Source organism: Vanellus vanellus (genome assembly GCF_965231255.1).
Source record: "Vanellus vanellus genome assembly, chromosome: 2".
NCBI lineage: Eukaryota > Metazoa > Chordata > Aves > Charadriiformes > Charadriidae > Vanellus > Vanellus vanellus.
In genome coordinates this window covers 63,922,219-63,940,119 of record NC_138906.1, presented here as the reverse complement: position 1 = coordinate 63,940,119, position 17,901 = coordinate 63,922,219, and the positions used below count along the sequence as shown (strand labels likewise).

The 17,901-nt window shown below is 39.1% G+C and overlaps 1 protein-coding gene across 2 annotated transcripts in view; it reads left to right on the top strand.

The window, feature by feature from the left end:
* TRAK1 (trafficking kinesin protein 1) overlaps positions 1-17,901 on the top strand; it is a 115,769-nt gene that overhangs the window by 62,017 nt on the left and 35,851 nt on the right. For both annotated transcript variants that reach the window (XM_082498974.1, XM_082498975.1), the window contains 2 exons: positions 12,664-12,740; positions 16,071-16,187. In XM_082498974.1, the coding sequence (XP_082355100.1) occupies positions 12,690-12,740; positions 16,071-16,187 (168 nt within the window). In that variant the 5' untranslated portion in view covers positions 12,664-12,689. The remainder of the gene's footprint in view (positions 1-12,663; positions 12,741-16,070; positions 16,188-17,901) is intronic.

Genomic DNA, 17,901 nt, shown 5'->3' with positions numbered 1-17,901 from the left:
TTTTGTTAATCACTCCTTTAAGGTAACATTAGAAGAATATTTCATATGCCCTGCTGCAGCTCTTTGAGAGTTCTTGGTTATCCGTGTTTCTTCTCTGTGCACCTTAGTTACTGGTAACCTCTCAAACACACATGTGCCAGCTCTGTGAGTCAACATTTTTACTTAAAACACGCTTCCCTTGACAACTTCTCCCTTACAGTAGAAGTTTGGCTGATGGTTGGGCATTTATGATGAGTCATTGTCTCCCTCATACATTAGCCCCTTTTGTCTCCATCCCTGTGGGCAGAATAACCCTCGTGTTACTTGGATCTTGAGTGGATGCTGACTGTGGGTACACCATCTAAATCTATGAGAATCTTACGAATGCTTGTAGCATGCAATCTCTGAAACAGCCCTTGCTCTATAGGTATGCAGCGAAAATTCTTATTCGGATTGTTCTTGTTTGGCATCCGTGTCCTTTATACTGGATAAATATGATTGAGTCTTGCTTGTATTTGTGTAATCATTGATATAATTTTCCTAGTTTTCTGCTTTTTGCCATGTTGCTTTTTCTTTATTCCTTATTGAGTCTCTAGTCTTTATCCAGTCAGACCTAAGCTATACCTATTGTATGTTGTCTGTGTGGCTTATTTTTCAGTATAAATGTATTTCTCCTCTTTATTCTGCTCAGCTGCTGAATTTCCAGTTTTCCCAATCTATCTCATTTCATTCCGTTTCTGCAAAAGTAAGGTGCTGTGCTTTTGGTTGAGGTGCCAGAAAATAATTTGGGTGGGCTTTTAAGAGAGTGGGAAACATGCAAAACCCGTAAACATTTGAACAAGCTTACCTTGTTTGAGTTTACATCCTAACAGACAGCACATGTTCAATGGCAAATTTATCCCCCCTCCTTGAAAAGCCCACCCCAAAGCTCCCACATTGACATATTTTTAAATGTGGGTGCTGCTCTTTCAGCTGCTGTTTTTAGGACTTGCTAGCTTACAGAGAATCTCTTTGTTCTAAATGCAGCATTGTTATTTTTAGTTAATTGCGGTCAAAATTAATGTGGTTAATTGTGCAGAAGTCTAGATGTTTTTATCGATAAAGGAAGGTTCAAATGATTTGAATGCATTGGAGTTCCTTGGAAATAGTGAGTCAGGACAAGAGCGTTTATTTGTATTGTGTCCAGCCTCACCCTTCTTCAAACTAGCTCCTGGTTTGTGTGTTTCCTGCTTGATTGCAAAGTTACTGAAGGTGGTCTGTACATTAGTGGAAGGATCGCACGAGGAGTGTGCATCTGTGTGCTTTAAGCATTGCAGCTCACTTAGCAAGCTTCCTGAAAGGAGATAAATGTCTTTAGCTGCTAATTTAGAGGGATGATTGCAGCAAATATGTCAAATTTACCTTGCAGTGGCAACCCGTAAAAATGAATGTTCATTCTGGTATGTTCTTTAAGTCCCTCAGGATGCCTTTACAGGAAATATTAGAAATCTCTTTTGAATCTTTCCTGATTGGATTATATATTTTCAGAACCGTATACAATTTAGCTTTTTTTTTGTTTGTTTTCCATAGCTGTTTGTTGTTTGGTAGCTGTTGGAAACCTGGCTCTTAATCTTTAGGAAGCAAATATTCCTGCACTAGTAAAAGGGCTTAATGCAGAATAACACTAAAAAATGAGTTGATAGTGTGAGGGTGCGGTACAAATTCCTTCTCCACCCGTTATGAATTTGCATCAGCATTTATCATACGCTGGTATCAATATAGGCATTACAACACTTACCTTATTCTCTCAGCTTTTGAATGTCAGAGTCCTCCTTTGCGGCATGAGTTGACGTGAGTCACAGTTCAGAAGTCAGCTTGTGGGAATATTCGTTTACTCTCCTTATATTGTCATGTGTATCGGGCAGCAACATGCATCTTTCAGTGTGTTGCCTACTGTGCTCTCCTTTATAAGCTAGTTGGTTAGCTATAGTTGAATGTTTGTCAGCAGTATGAAAACCCACAGAGTTTAAAATCATCTGGGTTGGGAGGGCTGGATTTCTCTGTCCGAAGCATTAAAAGATGTCTGAGAGTCATATTGCATTGGTTACTCTCTGAATTTCCATTCTCTGGCTATTACCAAAATGTGGTAGATTGACACTGGATGGCAAGCAAGTACTTAAGATTCTTATTGTCTGATTTTTTTTTTTTTAATTATTTTTTGAAGAGTTTTGATTCCCTGTTATGTGGGGAGAAGAGGACAATCCTATTTTTTCCCCCCAACTCAGTTCTTGAGGCTTTTGCTGAATATTACAATAAATTTTGGCAGTCAAAGGTCAAGTTGTTAAGTTTGAGTAGTAAGATCTTTCTTTATTCAGAAATGAGTGGTCTTTTCCTCAGCAGGCACTTATGTCTATTTCATATCCTTTGGCTATTGTTTATATAAACATTGTTACATTGTTTGTATATAAATATCAAGAGTTTAAGCTTAAAAAGGAATAATTCATCATGATTGTATAAAATTAGTTCCTTCCCATCTCCCACTACCTCATACTTTCGCACCACTTGAGAAGCGCTAATAGAGAAATTGTTCTTACGTGATGACCCTGTTATGTTCTGCTGCTTTGTCATGTTTTTTTGTCTCCCTCCCTAGCAGTCATGTCCCCTCAGAGAGTGATGAGCCACCTTTGCCTTGCCGTGCCCCAACTTTGCCTGCAACTGCTTTGCCTTGTGACACAGACAGGAATGCTTTCTGCAAGCAGCAAAGGGCACCTATTTGCCATTGAAAGTATGGGAGGCAACCTGGCAAACATTAAATATCTGTAGCTGCAAAAAGTTAAATAAGAAAGTGAACCTGCCCTATGTGTGTAGCCAAGTTTGGCAAACACAGCCTCTTGTAAACCAAGAGGTCTGGGGACAAGGAGTTTTGTTTGTTACCGAACAGAGAAGAGATACCTACACCCTTGGAAATGCACTACGGTATCATATGTGGAATTGAGGTGTTTCGTTTCCCGCAGCAGACAGAAGAGTAAAGATGACTGTAGAAAACATGGCATTTGACAGCTGATGTGATATGGCATTTAAATACTTCGTGCAAGCGTAACCTTTTTTTTTTTTTTTTTTTTTTTGTGAAAGCAATAAAAGAAAGCCCCAAACACCCACTCCCTTCCCCTCAGCCCAGTTCTCCACACTGTGGTTTTAGCGTGTGATGGATGCTGCAGTCAGACCATATTATACCACACCTGCAGCTTCCACGATCTCTCTGCTGGGTGGGATTAGTGTGTGCGTGTGTACAAGCTTCAGCCGTTCACTACTCCTGTGAAACTTGTTACTTGGAGCATTAGGCAATGTGAGAGGCGATTTAAGATTTAACGCTGTGAAGGTGCACACCCTGTGCCAGGCGTGACAGTTGGAGGCTGGGTCAGACTTCCGTGTTGCTGAGACACTTGTGGGAAGCTACCACTTCCCTTGGAGGAGCAGGGGCAGAGGAGAGAGAACCCTGTGGACGTGAGGAGTGCCAAGGAGGGGGCTTTCAGCCCACTCAGTTTGTCTGAAATATGCTGGTGGAGCTGTTGAGCAAAAACTGGCTACCCTCAGAGCTGGTATGAGGAACAACATAAATCTTCTAGTAATTATTAGACAGATGGTCTCGTCCCTCCTCCACCCCATCTGTACAACACAAAGCTGGTGTGCTAAGGACAAATATTCAGTTGCTCAGGAGCTCCCTGGCTGAGCATGTGAGTGAGGAAAGATGGTATCCTGCTTGGTGGAGACCTTGCTTTGCTCTCCCCAAACATACAGACTGCGAGGGAATGACTTCCCATCTCCTGTGAGATTTGGGCATCGTATTGTGTCCATCTGGGATAGCTTCAGCAATGTCAGTAAACGAAGAGGAAAGCTTTGAATATGACTATGAAAAGGAAAATGAGAGAGAACGCAGATTTAACAGGCAGAGCCTCGATATCTTGGAAGAAGGTACTTTTTACCTTTTGATTTTAAAGTTCTATGGTAGTAGCACATGGCAACATGTGAGTGATTTGAGTGATGTATGTGTGTTTAAATTAATAAATTTTACATTTTTTTTAATGTGTAGCCATTATATTCAGATGAAATATGAAGAAAATACTCATGTATGAATAGGATGAATCTTAATTTATGTACACTCCTTTAAAGAAGAAATACGTGATCAACAGATGTAGGCTATGCAATACCTTCTTTTATAATGAAACTGGATTTGGGAAATTATCATTCTTTGGAAATGTAATACATTTTTTAGATGTACAGCTCATATGTATATTATGAGACTTCGTCTGATAGTTTATCATTCCCCACAGGTACTTCTAAAAATGAACAAAAGAACAGGGCAACGATTTTGTGCGTATCCATGAACTTGAAAGCACTTAAGTAGAAATAATACAAGTTATGGGTTTTGTGAATTAACCTTTCAACAAAACAAATGACCCCAAAATCTTGTTGTACTTATTAGAAATAACAGACATCTTCAGTATTCCAGGCAACTGGCCTGTTATGGTCGGAATATGAATCCATGTACATTGAAAATCCTCCTTTTCACCTCTGTATAGAGAGTGTACTCATTCAAGGGCTGCTTCCTTTAATGCCCAATCTGGCAGTTTTTTTCAGGGCTTCAGGTACTGAAAGCTAAATGCACCTTTTATATTATTTCATGTGCTGTACATTTCACTCCAAAATAGTGGGTTTGTGGCAGAGAAATGGTACTTCCAAATACACTATTATAAAGCTGGTGTAAGGATGCTTTGATAGGTAGCACAGAGAATGTGACCTGCTGTGAATTTACACCTCATGGGAAATAATTCCTGTGTCCAAAGCCTCAGTGGATGTAACGTGCTCTTTGAATCCTGTTGCATAGGACTTTACTGTAAAGGCTTCCTCAGAATCAAATATTCCACCTGGATTTCATTCATACTCAGTCGATAAACTATCCATTTCTCCTGTTGTGGATCTCTGAAGGAAGCTGAGATAACTTGTGAGTCTGTGCAAAATAGAAAGTTGCTGGAGAGGAAGAATACTGGTGAAAGGTAACTGTAAAACTGGGGATTGGGATGGGGAGGAAAATTAGTGACAGAGGCCAGCCGACGTTTTATGCTTGATTCCTTTTTTTTTTTTTTTTTTTTTTTAAGTGGTTAAGTTGTTGCTGAAACATACATCATGGTGTTCTTATTCTTCCTGCTGACTTTACCTTTCATGCAGATCTAAGTACAGTCTGAAGCTGTTCATGTTGGTTTTGAGAGGAAAAAAATGTTGAGTATCATCTGGGATAAATTTAGCCCCATCTTTCCTACAGTACCTTCCCCTCAAAAGCTCCGTATGTATTTGAAATGCCTTTAAAAGATGCCTTCTCTCCTCCACCTATACATTCAGGTCACTTACACATACACTGTAGTAGTGATACAAATGCACAAAACTGATATATGGTATTTCTATTCTATAAGTAAAGTAGATGGAAACAGCAGCATTTAGCCTTTTCATGCTGAACAGAAGAAATGCTTTAGCCATATCTGGCTATAAATTTGGTATCAGAAATTGAAAGTCTTGAGAATGTGCTTTGCTTTAACCGTTGATGGTTGTTGAAAAGAAAGGGGTTAAAATTGTGTAATTAAGGCTCCTGAACTGTTTGGCCTATTCCATAAGCAGAATGTGTACTCACTACTTGTCTATTATTTTCATGGTCTTTTTGATGGAGTCAGGTTTTTCCCTGTCCTGACATTTAGATCCTGTGACTGCCCTCAGTCCTGTTTCTTGAGCCTCTGTCACAGAACTAGCATTACACTTGGCAGCGCTACAGAATCCCAGCTCTCTTGATGAGTGTGGGAAGCACCTTCATAAAGGTCTAGGCAGAACAGTCTTGGAGTCAGTGCATTGTTTTGGAGTTGTAAATTTGCCTGATAGCAACATATTTACTCTTCATTTCATGAGCTGGTCTTTGAGCTGACTGCAGTGGAACTTTGTGCAGGGACATCTGTTGATAGCGCCTACTCAGTTTTTGTTGATAAAAAAACCTGAGCTATGAAAGGACGGCCTGCTGGTTTTTTTTGGTTAGTGATTTGTTGGGTCAGCTCATTCTGAAACTGGGCTGTGTTTTGATTTTGCTTTTGGCAGGTAAGACAGGAAAAGACTATTACCTGTTTTCGGACCTGTGATGGCAGCCATTCATCACCATTTCAGTTTATGAATGTAACAGATTAAAAATCCTCCTTTTATCTAAAGTACTGGGTAAATGCAGGCTGAGAATCTAGCCTAAGTTTAATTTAAAAGAAGTCTCATGATCACTGCTAAAATCTCAAGTTCAGACACTCCAGGAGTCTGACTTACAGAAAATGAAAAATACCTGTTGTATCTTACAAAGACATTGACTGGAATGGAGGCTGTACAAGGGCTCTGGAATCTTTAAACAGTAAAGCAAAGAAAATGGAGACTAGTAATTCTTGAAAGCTTTGGCCCAACCAATCCCTCCCAGAGTTGGAAAAAGAGAAGACCCCATATTTAAGAGAGGAAGACAGCAGACAATGCGTGGCTTTTAATACAGGCTGTACCTCATTTTAGGATTTTTGAAAGATTTACAGTCCAGATCCTGGTTTAAGCCCTACACCCATTTATTAGTTGCAAGGACTGCAGTCCAGACATTTCTTGACAAGAAATGGATGGAGGACAATGTCAAGACAGTAATTCAATGGCTAGTAATTGAAAATCCTGCAAGAAAAGTTTTACTTTTGACAGAAGAGCTATGCTGAGCTGTATCAGTAAATGGTTTGTGCACTACGATGGTGGTAAGTTGTGGAGCCCAAACACAGAGACAACAATAAGGTAAAGCCCTTGGTTCTCTCCGGGTGTTTTTCTTCATCTCCTTAGTTTTGTTTTGTGGCTGTGTTTTCCAAGTTACCACATTTGATCTGTGTTATGCTAATAAAAGGAATAAGTGTGTGATGTTCTTGTTGAAATTTCCTTTAACCTGGTTCTTCATTCACCACAAGAAAATTTGCTGCCATTCATGCCCTGCTTAGAGAAAGTACTTTGAAATGGCTACCAACCTGAGTGTTTGGGCATTAAGCTCTAGAGGGGAAATGACAGCAGATTTTTTTTTTTTCCAAACCTTAGATTAAATAATAACATAAGTTTTTATGTGAGGCTTTAATATTGGATTTACGAAGCTATTTGAATACTGTATGAGAGAAATGGCAGCAAACAAACACCCTTCAAACCCTTGAAATGTGGCAAGATAAAATCTCCTCTTCTAGAAGAATCAGTTAACTGCACCTTAGTATTAGAAGATTAATTTTCAAACTACGCCCTTGAAATCAGAGTAAGCTAGGCTGTTACAATTTAAAAAAAAAAAGGGGGGGAAAAATAATCTATTGGCATTGTCTATTGAACTTACGGTAGTTAATTATAAACGCACTAATATGTACGTGCCGACTGAGTGTTTATCACTCACAGCATTATGTTCTTCCAGACTCCTCCATGGAGCTCGCCCACAGTGTGATTTGACAGCTGTGGAGCAGTTGGCACGCTGTGGCTGCTCTTTATCCCTCTCACCGGGGTCGCAGCCACCTGCTGAAGTCCCCGTTTGCCTTCTGGAAGGACAGACCTGCTCCTGTGCTGGCGGGGCTGGGGGGAGGCTGGAGGAACTGCTGGCGTGTTGTTAAAATTTGGACTTCTAGCAAGTCGTGCCTCAGAAACGCATTTTTTTTCAAGCTCCTGTGACAGTAGTCTCTTAAAATTTTTAAGCTTTTGGGGTGAACATGTTCTCTTGGGGCCATCTCAAATGTAACAACCTGAAGTCTCTGCCCCAGTTTAGCCAGGGCTTCCAAAACCTTCTCCTGGGTGGAGGAGAAGCTACCATGTTCACCTTCGAACGTGTGAAATCGTTAGAGTCTGGATCAGTAACAGAGCTGAGGGCGCATTTTAGGTTTTAATTTTCTTGAGTTTATTTGAAAAGGAATATAGGTTATATGGCACAGTTTCAGAATTCCTCATGCGCTTGGCTCAGGTCGATGTAGTGCTCTCAGTAACCAGTGCCAGAGCGTAACTATCGGTGGCTAAAAATCACAGCTTCGGTTCTAGAGCGAGTGCTTTATCCTTGGAGTGCAAAAACAGCTTTTCAGAAGTGAAACCAACGTGAGTCCAAGTCTGCCAGGACCTCCGACTGCTTGTGTTTGCCAAGTGGCACCCAGAAGGAAGAAGTGCGGCCGGTCAGTCGGTGTTGCCGTGTCTGTTCTGCACATCTCGAGGCGCAGCCTTTAGGATGCGATGAACTTGCCATTGTATCATATGTCAGTGTTTGGAGGGAGCTCTGAGCAGAGTTGGGGGAGACAGAAGCTATTGGTGAGGCAGGGCTTCTCATGACTGATGAAGAATATAGCAGGCCTTCCCATAGTTAAAGGCTTTGGGTAGGGAGCTGTTATGAAAAAAAAAAAGGCAGTAAGTTTGTCCCCTGCTTCCACCTTGCCAATAAGAAGCATCAGTATTAAAATTACCTGTACTCCCTGAACAGTATTCCCTTATGCTGGTGTAGTTTCTGAGGAAATAAATTTTGGTAATAGGGAAATCCCCATGCAGTAGGGCCTTCCCTGTTAGACTCTATAATTATACAGGTCAGTATTATGTGCCCCAAAACTGAAACTTTAACATAACATCTTATCCCCCTTCTGTTTCCCAGTGGTTGGAAATAGATGGGAAGAGGAGCAGCAGGATCTGGGGCTTCCTATTCAGCCATGACTGCTCTCTTTTAGTTCTTCTATTTGTCCCTGATTGATAGGTCTCAAAAATGAAGACGGGGTATGCCTCGAGGAGGGATGCAGGGAGCAGGGCAGAGGACACCTGTGACTGCTGGCTCCTATGATTATTTTTTCTTTTTTCTTTTTTTTTTTTTCCCCACCTGAATCCCCTGTTTGGTGGGTGGGGGCTCATTGCAGCAGCTCCCAATAGTGGTTTTCTTGCTCTGCTTCCCTTCCCTGGCTGTTTCCTTTTCCTGAAAACATACTTTTCCTCTAAGCTGCGTGCTAGATGGCTGTGTGACTTTCAGGGAGCAATCCAGGAAGGGATGTACTTTCCCTCCTTCTCCCTGAGCATCTTCAGCTTGGGAATAAGTGCTTTAGTCAGTGCAGAGCTCAGAGCCTGAAAGAAGCTTCCAGTCAGATGCTGCGATAAATAGATGATGAGAAATAAATGCAGACAGAGTACACATCCTTCCAGATGTACTCACATTGGGAAACAGGAATGTGGGTACCCCAAAATTTGCAAGCTTTAAGAGGGTATGAAGATGGTGCTAGGTACTTTGAAGCAGAGTAGATACTTGATCTGCGTAGCATTTGGCCTTTTGTGTGTTTGGCTTTAAAGAAACCCAAACAAATACTTTGAATCTCAGCTATGCCCCTGGTAGTGTGTATTTAACGTGTCATAATGTGATAGAAGCTTTCTCTGTTCTTTGTTTCCTGTTTTGGATTTGTGACATTCATTTCAAAGCAGTTACCAAAACACAGTTTCTAACTCTGTGTTTCTGGAGTTCCACGGTCCCTCCACTTGCTGTAGACGTTTTTATTTACTTATTCTTTATTTGTTTATTGTCTAACAGCCTTCTCCATAAACTGAGAGGTGCAAAGTGTATTTGATTTGGATGTTTGCATGTGTCCATCCATTTAAATGCTGTGCTTCCTATCACCCTCAAGCAAAAATACTACTGATTTGCAAGTGAGCAAAAAGAGGTCAGTAAATTGGCACTGTAGGTTTTGTATTACAGAGTGTTGTCCTTCATTTACTCTTGTTTTATCTTTATTGTAGTGTTACCAAGGTCTTATATTCATCAGAATCTCCAGCAGGCTAGAAACCTGTCATGCAGAATCCATTAAAGCTGCAGAGTTTGTGGGGTTTGGTTTGGTTTTCGGTCGTGTGTCATTCCTGTTCCTCCCCCCCAGCTTCACTGATCATAGCTCAAAATTATTATTCAAGATAGTGTGTCTTTTTCTCCTTGTGGTTTTTTTAGACACCAAGGAAATCAAAATCATTGCACTAGCAATTGGCCAAATGTTACCTTGTAATCTGTGGAGGCTGACTAACTGCATGCTTAGACGCTGTTTTGTGTTTTTTAAATGCTGCTTCTGAATTGCTTTCTCTCCCCTCACTTTTCACCTTCTCTTCCCCACCAGCTTTGGTTTCTGAGGGGTGGAGAGCAACACCTCTTTGCAAGTTTGCCTTCCTTCCAAAAGGAAAAGCTTCCTTTTGGTTGGTAGCTCTGTGCTTCTGCTGTGTTGCACATTGAGTACACTTAGATGGTTGACTGGAGGAGGCATTTTATTATTTTCAGTCTATTGAAGTTTGTTTCCGCATGGACATTAAAGAGGATGCATCAGATAATAATTTCTGTTTTGAAACCCTTCCACATTGGCAAAGTAGTATATTAAGACCCCTGTTTTAACAGTGACCAACAGAAGCTCGACAGAAATTCTGAGATATAAAAGCTAATGGTAACCAGGTTGCTGCTACTTTGCTAGTAATAAGCCTGTTGTGATAAGGCTGTGGTGTTACCCTCCCGCGTTAAAGATTAAATGGCAAGTTCTGAAGGAATAGCTAAATGAGCAACCACGTGAATCAACTTTTATTACTCTTTCTCCCAGCTGAGTGACTTTATTCTGTCCGTGGGAACACCATCCTTTTATCAGTGTGGATGTTAAGAAGGTTATGCATTCACCTGAATTAGGATGGTGTGAGGTTGCCATAGTCGTAATCAGTGGTGATTTAGTGCTAGGTACGGAGTTAAAATGAGCTTGTTAATGACAATCTCAAACATTATTTTATAGTAGCAAGGGAATGTTGTAACCAAGGGAACTATTTAGTGTACAGCTGTTTTGGACAATAAACTGCTGGTGTCAGGGTTTCTGATAGATGTTTTATTGCACGAGTTATGAACTTACTATGCTTAAAAAACATTGGGTTTATGGTGATTTTTTTTTTTTTTTTTATTGTGAATAGTCTTCTGGACATGACACCATCTGTCATGTGACATTTTTGTGGAAATCTTCTATTTAGCCCCTTTGTTTACTATAGCTGATGTTCTCTGCAAGTTACTTAATTTTTTTCCATGGAATCCTGATTAGTCTGCTTTTTGATTAATATAGCTTGTATTTTACAGATGCACTGGTTTTTGCTTGTGCAGTGGTATAGTTATTCTTTATATTTGCTATGTAATTTTTGTGAAGTTACTACTTTGAAGCGTAAACTTTCTAGTGTTACCACTTTCAGACTCAATTATTTGGATAAGGGTAATTATCTTTTTAAATAATTTTGAATGGCATTCTTTGGAGTTCACTAGCACTACTGATGTCACTACATATTGTGAATGTTTTTAGGATTTGATCCTCAAAAATAGGATTTGAGAAACAGGAAAATAAACAGAAACAAATTGTACTTCTTGCTGTAGTTTAAGCAACATTCTGATGTTTAAGTGTAGAACCCTCCAACATTTCAACAGATACTGAAGTACTGGTTGCACTTGATATATTATTAATGTGCCTTAGTGGTAATCAACTGTGTATTTATGTATATGTAGATTGTGTATTTATAAATTGGGTAGCATTGTTTCCTTAGAGAGACAAGCTGTCTCCTGGCAATGCTACTGTACTCAATGTACTTTTTTTGTTGTTTATTTTATTTTTATTTAAATCTTATTAGGCCTTATCTGTTATCGTCCCCTGCCTAATGCGCGCTAGAGCAACATTAGCCAATCTGTCAGACTGAGCTTTAACTGACGTTGTTAAGGGTAAATCCCCTGAAGAGCACTATGTGCTACAGCAGTCTGATAACCAATAGCCCATGTGATCAACTCAACTTCATTAACAAGCCCTCTTTTCCAGAATTACAGGGTTTGAGGAATAGGTGTAGCTGAAAATAAAAAGACTATAAGGGTAGAGAAGAAAGTGCTGTTGTTTCTTCAGATTATTAGTGGATGTTTAGAAAACTTGCAGACTTACAAATGAGTCAGTGTAGCTTCTTAAAGGATCGCCTATGGTGGTAGACTAAAATTCCACATGCTTTCTTCAGTCTAACGAGATTCCTGGTTCCACCTTAGTGATTAATCATCTCATCCAGTCGAAGTAAATATTTTTGAGTGATATTGTGGCTGCCATGGTGTAGTCTGCGTATTATAAGAATCGTTTATTATTTTGCATGCATTTTGTATTTACTTTGCTGCCTCATACTGTGGAACCCAGTTCTTATCACCTTAATATGACATAGTACCTTTATGTTGAACAGTATTACTAACAGTGTTGGAGTTGCTTATTCATAGAGTAATTCTACTACATGTAATAAAATGACTAGATGACATGATAGGATCCCGATTATGTATCTAAGAACATCTCTTTTCACTCCTTTGATTATTTTTTTTGTAAACTCAAGACGCGCCTCTTCAGAGGAAAAGGTTTTAACATTTTAATGGTTTGTTCTGCCACTGACAAAAGCAAATACTCATTACAAAAGAGAAACACTTATATTCTCAGTTTAACTTGAAGCTTTGTGGGTTTTTCTGAGTGTTTTTTCTTAACTTTTGATATACTTACCCAAGAGTGTACATAAGTAGTTTTAAGATGAAAACTACGAAAATCTAAACTCTTTAAAGGATACTTTTCCCCAATAGCATTGTCAATATGATTAATGTTTTATTTTATTTCCTCACAGTTTTATGTGCTGAAAGAGTGGGCCAGATGACTAAAACGTACAATGACATAGATGCTGTTACACGTCTTCTTGAAGAGGCAAGTATTACATCTCTTTAAGGACCCATACACAGTATGAGAACTTAGTACAGAAATTATATGGTACCACTACTAAAGGCTGTTGGTAGACTGTCTTTAAATGAGGAAGAATAAGTATGTAATTTGTTTACCTCAGTCATATGGATTCATTAATTGTGCTTATTTTTCATTTGAGGCCATTTAACTTCATTTACTTGCTCTTGGCCAAATATTTGCCATAACGAATGGGGGGGATCATCTTAAAACGGCACATATTTTTACAGTACATGTAAAGTTAATAGTATCATTACTGATGGATTTATTATCTTTTAAAATTAAAAAAAAGTAGTTCACAAATGGTCTTGTATTCATAATTGTTATCTTAGATAATATCTTTCGAGAGAAGCCTTTTCCTTTTGTTTGTTTGGTTTGGAATTTATTTTTTTATATACCATTAATATGTAAATTGTTATTACTGTAATCCTTGTCACTCAAGATATGCTAAAAAGCTATTGTCAAGCTACAATGTTATGTAGCTTTATGTTCAATAAATACCACGATAAATTGTTTGAATGAAATTAGCTGCTTCTTGATTTTTTTCCAAATAATTTTTGTGAAGAATCCTTTGGGTGAGAACTGTTACAATTGGATTAGTTCATGTCATGGCTGAATGTAATTTAGTCCTTCATATTTATTTGCTTGCTTATTGCAATAGCAATGTCAAAAATGGGGTCTGTCTAACCAAGGTACATTGAGTGGTCTGTTCTTCTTCTGATTCTGCAAGGACACAAGCATAGGAATGCTCACATCTCCCTCGCGCCTACGCTTGAAACATCTAATCTCAGTATAAAGTCTTGCATTTTGTGCTTTGATCTGAACTCTTAAACAACTTTCTATGAAATAACAGTTAAAACTGATGCTTTACCTGGAAGACTTGTCCTGGAATAATCCATTAACTCCTAGTAATAGTCTATTACCTGTTTGTGTGCTGTTCCTTTTGTCTTGTTTGGCTGAGATTTACTTGCATTTGTTTCCATGGCTCTTTCTAGTAATGATGCAGCATTCTGCCAAGCTGTTTCCTCCCCTGAGTCCATGTAGCCAAATGTCTATAGATCCAGAAATTGCACTCGTGGGAGCAATGCTAGAAGGACTTGCTGAGCCCATGTTTTAAAGCTTTTGGTGTACTTCCCTATCTGGATGATAGCAAAGGAAAAATGGGGACACATGTAATTGGTGAACCTTTAATAAAACAAATACTACCTAGGCAGATGTGCACTTACAGCTCCTTTCTCTGTTCTCCAAATGATGGTTATCACAAGAGATTATATCTGTTTGCAGAAGTTAAGGCGTAACTCCTTCTGCTGCCTTCACACACAGAAGCAAAAACCAACCCCAAAAGCTATTCCTTTTCTGTCCTTCTTGTTATTGGTGAGCTTCAAATTAATGTATTACAAAGTTGGCTGGGTGAAAGGTGCAGCATTTTGGGGGGAAGGAGGGAGACAGGAAAGAGAAGATCTCAAACTAACGTGCATGCAGATATTTTGAGAATCTGTGCTTATTGCCCTGAAATGAAGCAAAGCGAGTGACGCCAGGCCTGCCTGGGTATGTGGTAAGAATAGGAGCAGATTCCTGTGTGAACCTGCTTTCTCATCCCTTTCTAGTAACAGTGTAAATGTGTTTGGCTTCAGTATTTTCTTGCATATGGCTGTAATAAATCAGTTCCTCATCACTGCCAGAGGCCTGACCCAAAACTAAGATTTAGAGCTGGATTGCTAAAAATTGTGCAGGAAGTCTAGGGAGGTTAATTAAAGAGCCTGGAAATGCACTTAAGTTCCTCAACTTTGAGGTTAGAAACCTTGCTGGTAGATAGCTCTTCCTCTGCAGAGTCAAAGATGCAGCAGTATGGTGTGGGGTTTTTTTTTCCACTTCGTATTTATGAAGCAAGCCAAATTACTAAACAATAAGTTGGCTTGACACATAAACCAAATGTTTTTCGGATAACTTTGTGGAACCCATTGTTCTGAAAGATTGTACATAAGATTATATAAAGATTTTATGACTAGATAATGCCAGTAGCTTTCAATGCAAATATAAGTCTGACCTTCAGAAACCATTTGGAAAATGCTATTTGTGGCTATAGCAGTGATCAATAACATCTCTTTTTATTTACTGATTATTACATAACTCTTTTTTTTTTTCCACTACGAAAGCCTCTTCATTCAAATTCATTGACTTCAAATCCATGTGATCAGTAGCTGTAGGTTTTGTAGGCTTTGTCATTAATGTATGCATGACACTTTTTAGTCATACAATCTGGATGGCTGTTAGGGGTGGTAAATAAGCCCCAAGCAGTATTTTCAGTGATAGGGAGAAAACTGTTCCTCAAATGGTGTTGAACTAAAAGTGGGGCGTTAACCTTAGTGCTGTTTTCCCCACTATTGTAAAGATCTAGTAATTGAATAAGAAAATGGTAAATAGACATGCTTAATAAATGGTGCAAAGTTTTAGGCAGTTAATTATCCTGTCCCAGGCGGATTATAACGCCATGTCTCAGCTTTGCAGAAGCTAAGACCTGTATAGCCACATGTCATCAACAGGATAAGCTTCTAGTTTTTATTAGTATGTGTGGTGAACTGTCTAGATCAGTTATTTCCAATTCTGTGCACACAGAGGGGGGGAAGAAGGGGCCAAGGATGGCATGAGAGTAAACGGTTAACGTAGATTTAGGCATCTGCAAAAAGGAAAGGGACAGGACTTGTTTTTATACGAAAGCACTAATGGATATATGGACACAAAGAAGATAGGAGCTGAACATTCATTGTGGAATTGGCTTCTGCTCCTGCACCACTTACTGCCTTTTATTTCAAGGTGGAGCAAGTAGAAACGAAAGAATGCTTTGAATTGCCGAAGTTCTTTGCTATTTTTACTGTGCTGCTTTAAAATTCTTTAAAATGTAACCTCTAAAGACCTGTGATTGTATTCTGCAGATGGTATAACAAGGTGATGGAAGAGTTTCCCTGAGTAGCTTCTCAAACAAAGCTGTAATAGAGAACCAGGTCTGGTTTCACTTACGTTATTTTCCATTAGACCTTGAAGCTGTGCTTTCATGTGTATGGTCCAATAACTTTGTATTGGTCAGTCTTTTCTGAATAATGTGGGTGTAAAATATGCAGGAATAGAAAAAGAAAATTAGCAAAAAAAAAATCCAAATAAACAAACCCTCACAGAAGGAAAAAGTCTTTTTATTGTTCAAGTACTTGTTCCTTCCCTTTCATGACAATTTTACCCTCCCTCTGATCCTTTGGTGAATAAAAAATTTGAAATTAGCTTTCTTTTCTTAATGCTTCACAGAAAGAACGGGACTTAGAATTAGCTGCTCGGATTGGCCAGTCGCTGTTAAAGAAGAATAAATCACTGACAGAAAGAAATGAGTTCCTGGAGGAGCAAGTGGAACACATCAGGGAAGAGGTAAGATTTTTACACCTGAGAGGTGATGGGAGGAATTTTCCTTCTAGCTTCACCTTGCCTGTACTTAATTTTCTTGGGCATCCTGTCCACAGCAGCTCAATCTGTGTTTGGTCAGCCATTTTTGTAGCATGTACACTTTCAGAAATGTGACTGAAAAAGTAATTTGACCCGTTGGCTCAAATCAGGGAAAAAAAGGGGAAAAAAAAAAAAAAAAAAAAACCCAAAACAACCTCAAGCCATTTAATTTTGCTCTGCCTCAGATTTAATTTTCCTCTGAAACCAGCTACTCTTAGTTTTGAGTCACTGTACCTACTGTTTTCTTCTACCTGTTTTGTCCTTGTTCCCCTCTTTATGCATAATTCCCCTCTGTTTTGATTATCTCACTCATCGCCCTTTCCCTTCTCCTGCCTCCCTTTGTGTGCAGCTCTTTCTTCTTCTTGTTTCTCCCCTGAATCTTTCTCAGTCCTCACTTGTTTCTTCCTGTTTGTTTAATTGTTTAATGTTTAATTGCTTTTTCCCAAATGCTTTTTCTGTTCATACCTGAGTTGAATTTTGGCTCTTGGAACATAGCTGGGCATGCTTTGCTTCTCAAACTGATTACGATACAGGTATTGCATGTGAGGTAAATCACTTTTTGTATTTATGGAAATTTCAGGAGTGAATGCTTACTGAGATCATGTGCATTCTGCCTTTTCCAAGATGGGCCAACTTCATAAACTTATGTTAAGCTTCCATTTTTCATGTGGGTCAGGTTATATTTTAGAGATAGGTAATTTTTATTCAGCATGCTCTGTACGTACGAATTTGTCAATGTTAGGAAGCATTGGGTTATGTTGGGAAGCAAATGATTATAGGCTGAGACTTGCTACCTTCTATTTAGATTACTAAATTTACTAAATTCTTACAGCTTCTTGTGATTTTGCTGTATCTTTTTCCAGGGAAATGTGATAGAATCTGTTGAAGCATGGGTCGGAGACTGCTGCAGTACCTAAATTTATCTGAGTTTGACTGCAGTAATAATGTTTTAGACCTTTGATGAACATGTTTAGAATATAATATGATGGCCCTTGTGTTTTCTGAATTGGTGTGACCTATAAAACATATTAAAAACTTACATTGTTTCAAGTAATACCTTGTCTTCCACATACCATTGAATTTTTAATCAAGTATTTATACGGTTGCTATTTCTTACTGTGTTCCTCTGAATGGGGAGTTGGATGCTATAAGTACTGGCAGATGTCTTGATGGATATATCTTGGATGGAACTGTACAGGTTGCTTTAAAAGAGGTCTTTATCTGTACTGCAAGTGTCACTAAACTCTGACTTACTGAGCTGGAGGCAAATATTGTTTCTCTTTTTCTGGGACAGTGACCTTGGTTTGTGAATCTCATCTATATGTAGCTATATGTACACATAGAAATAATATCCTTTGGTGTGGCCTACCCTTTTTGGCAAGAAAACCTAATTCTCTTATGTCCCAGAAGAGTGCTGTTGTTTGCTGCCCAAGTTCCATCGTGAGGCAGATCAGTTTATTTGTACATTGGTCAACAGGGCATTTACTAGGCATGTGCATACTGACTGGGCAGGGCAGCGCATTCATACCATACATCCAGAATAGAAGATTTGATTGAGGAAGATGGGGAGAGGGACAAGCTGCCTCTACCAGGTCTATTTTTATTTAGAGGAACTCAGGAATGGCATTAGGAAAAGTGC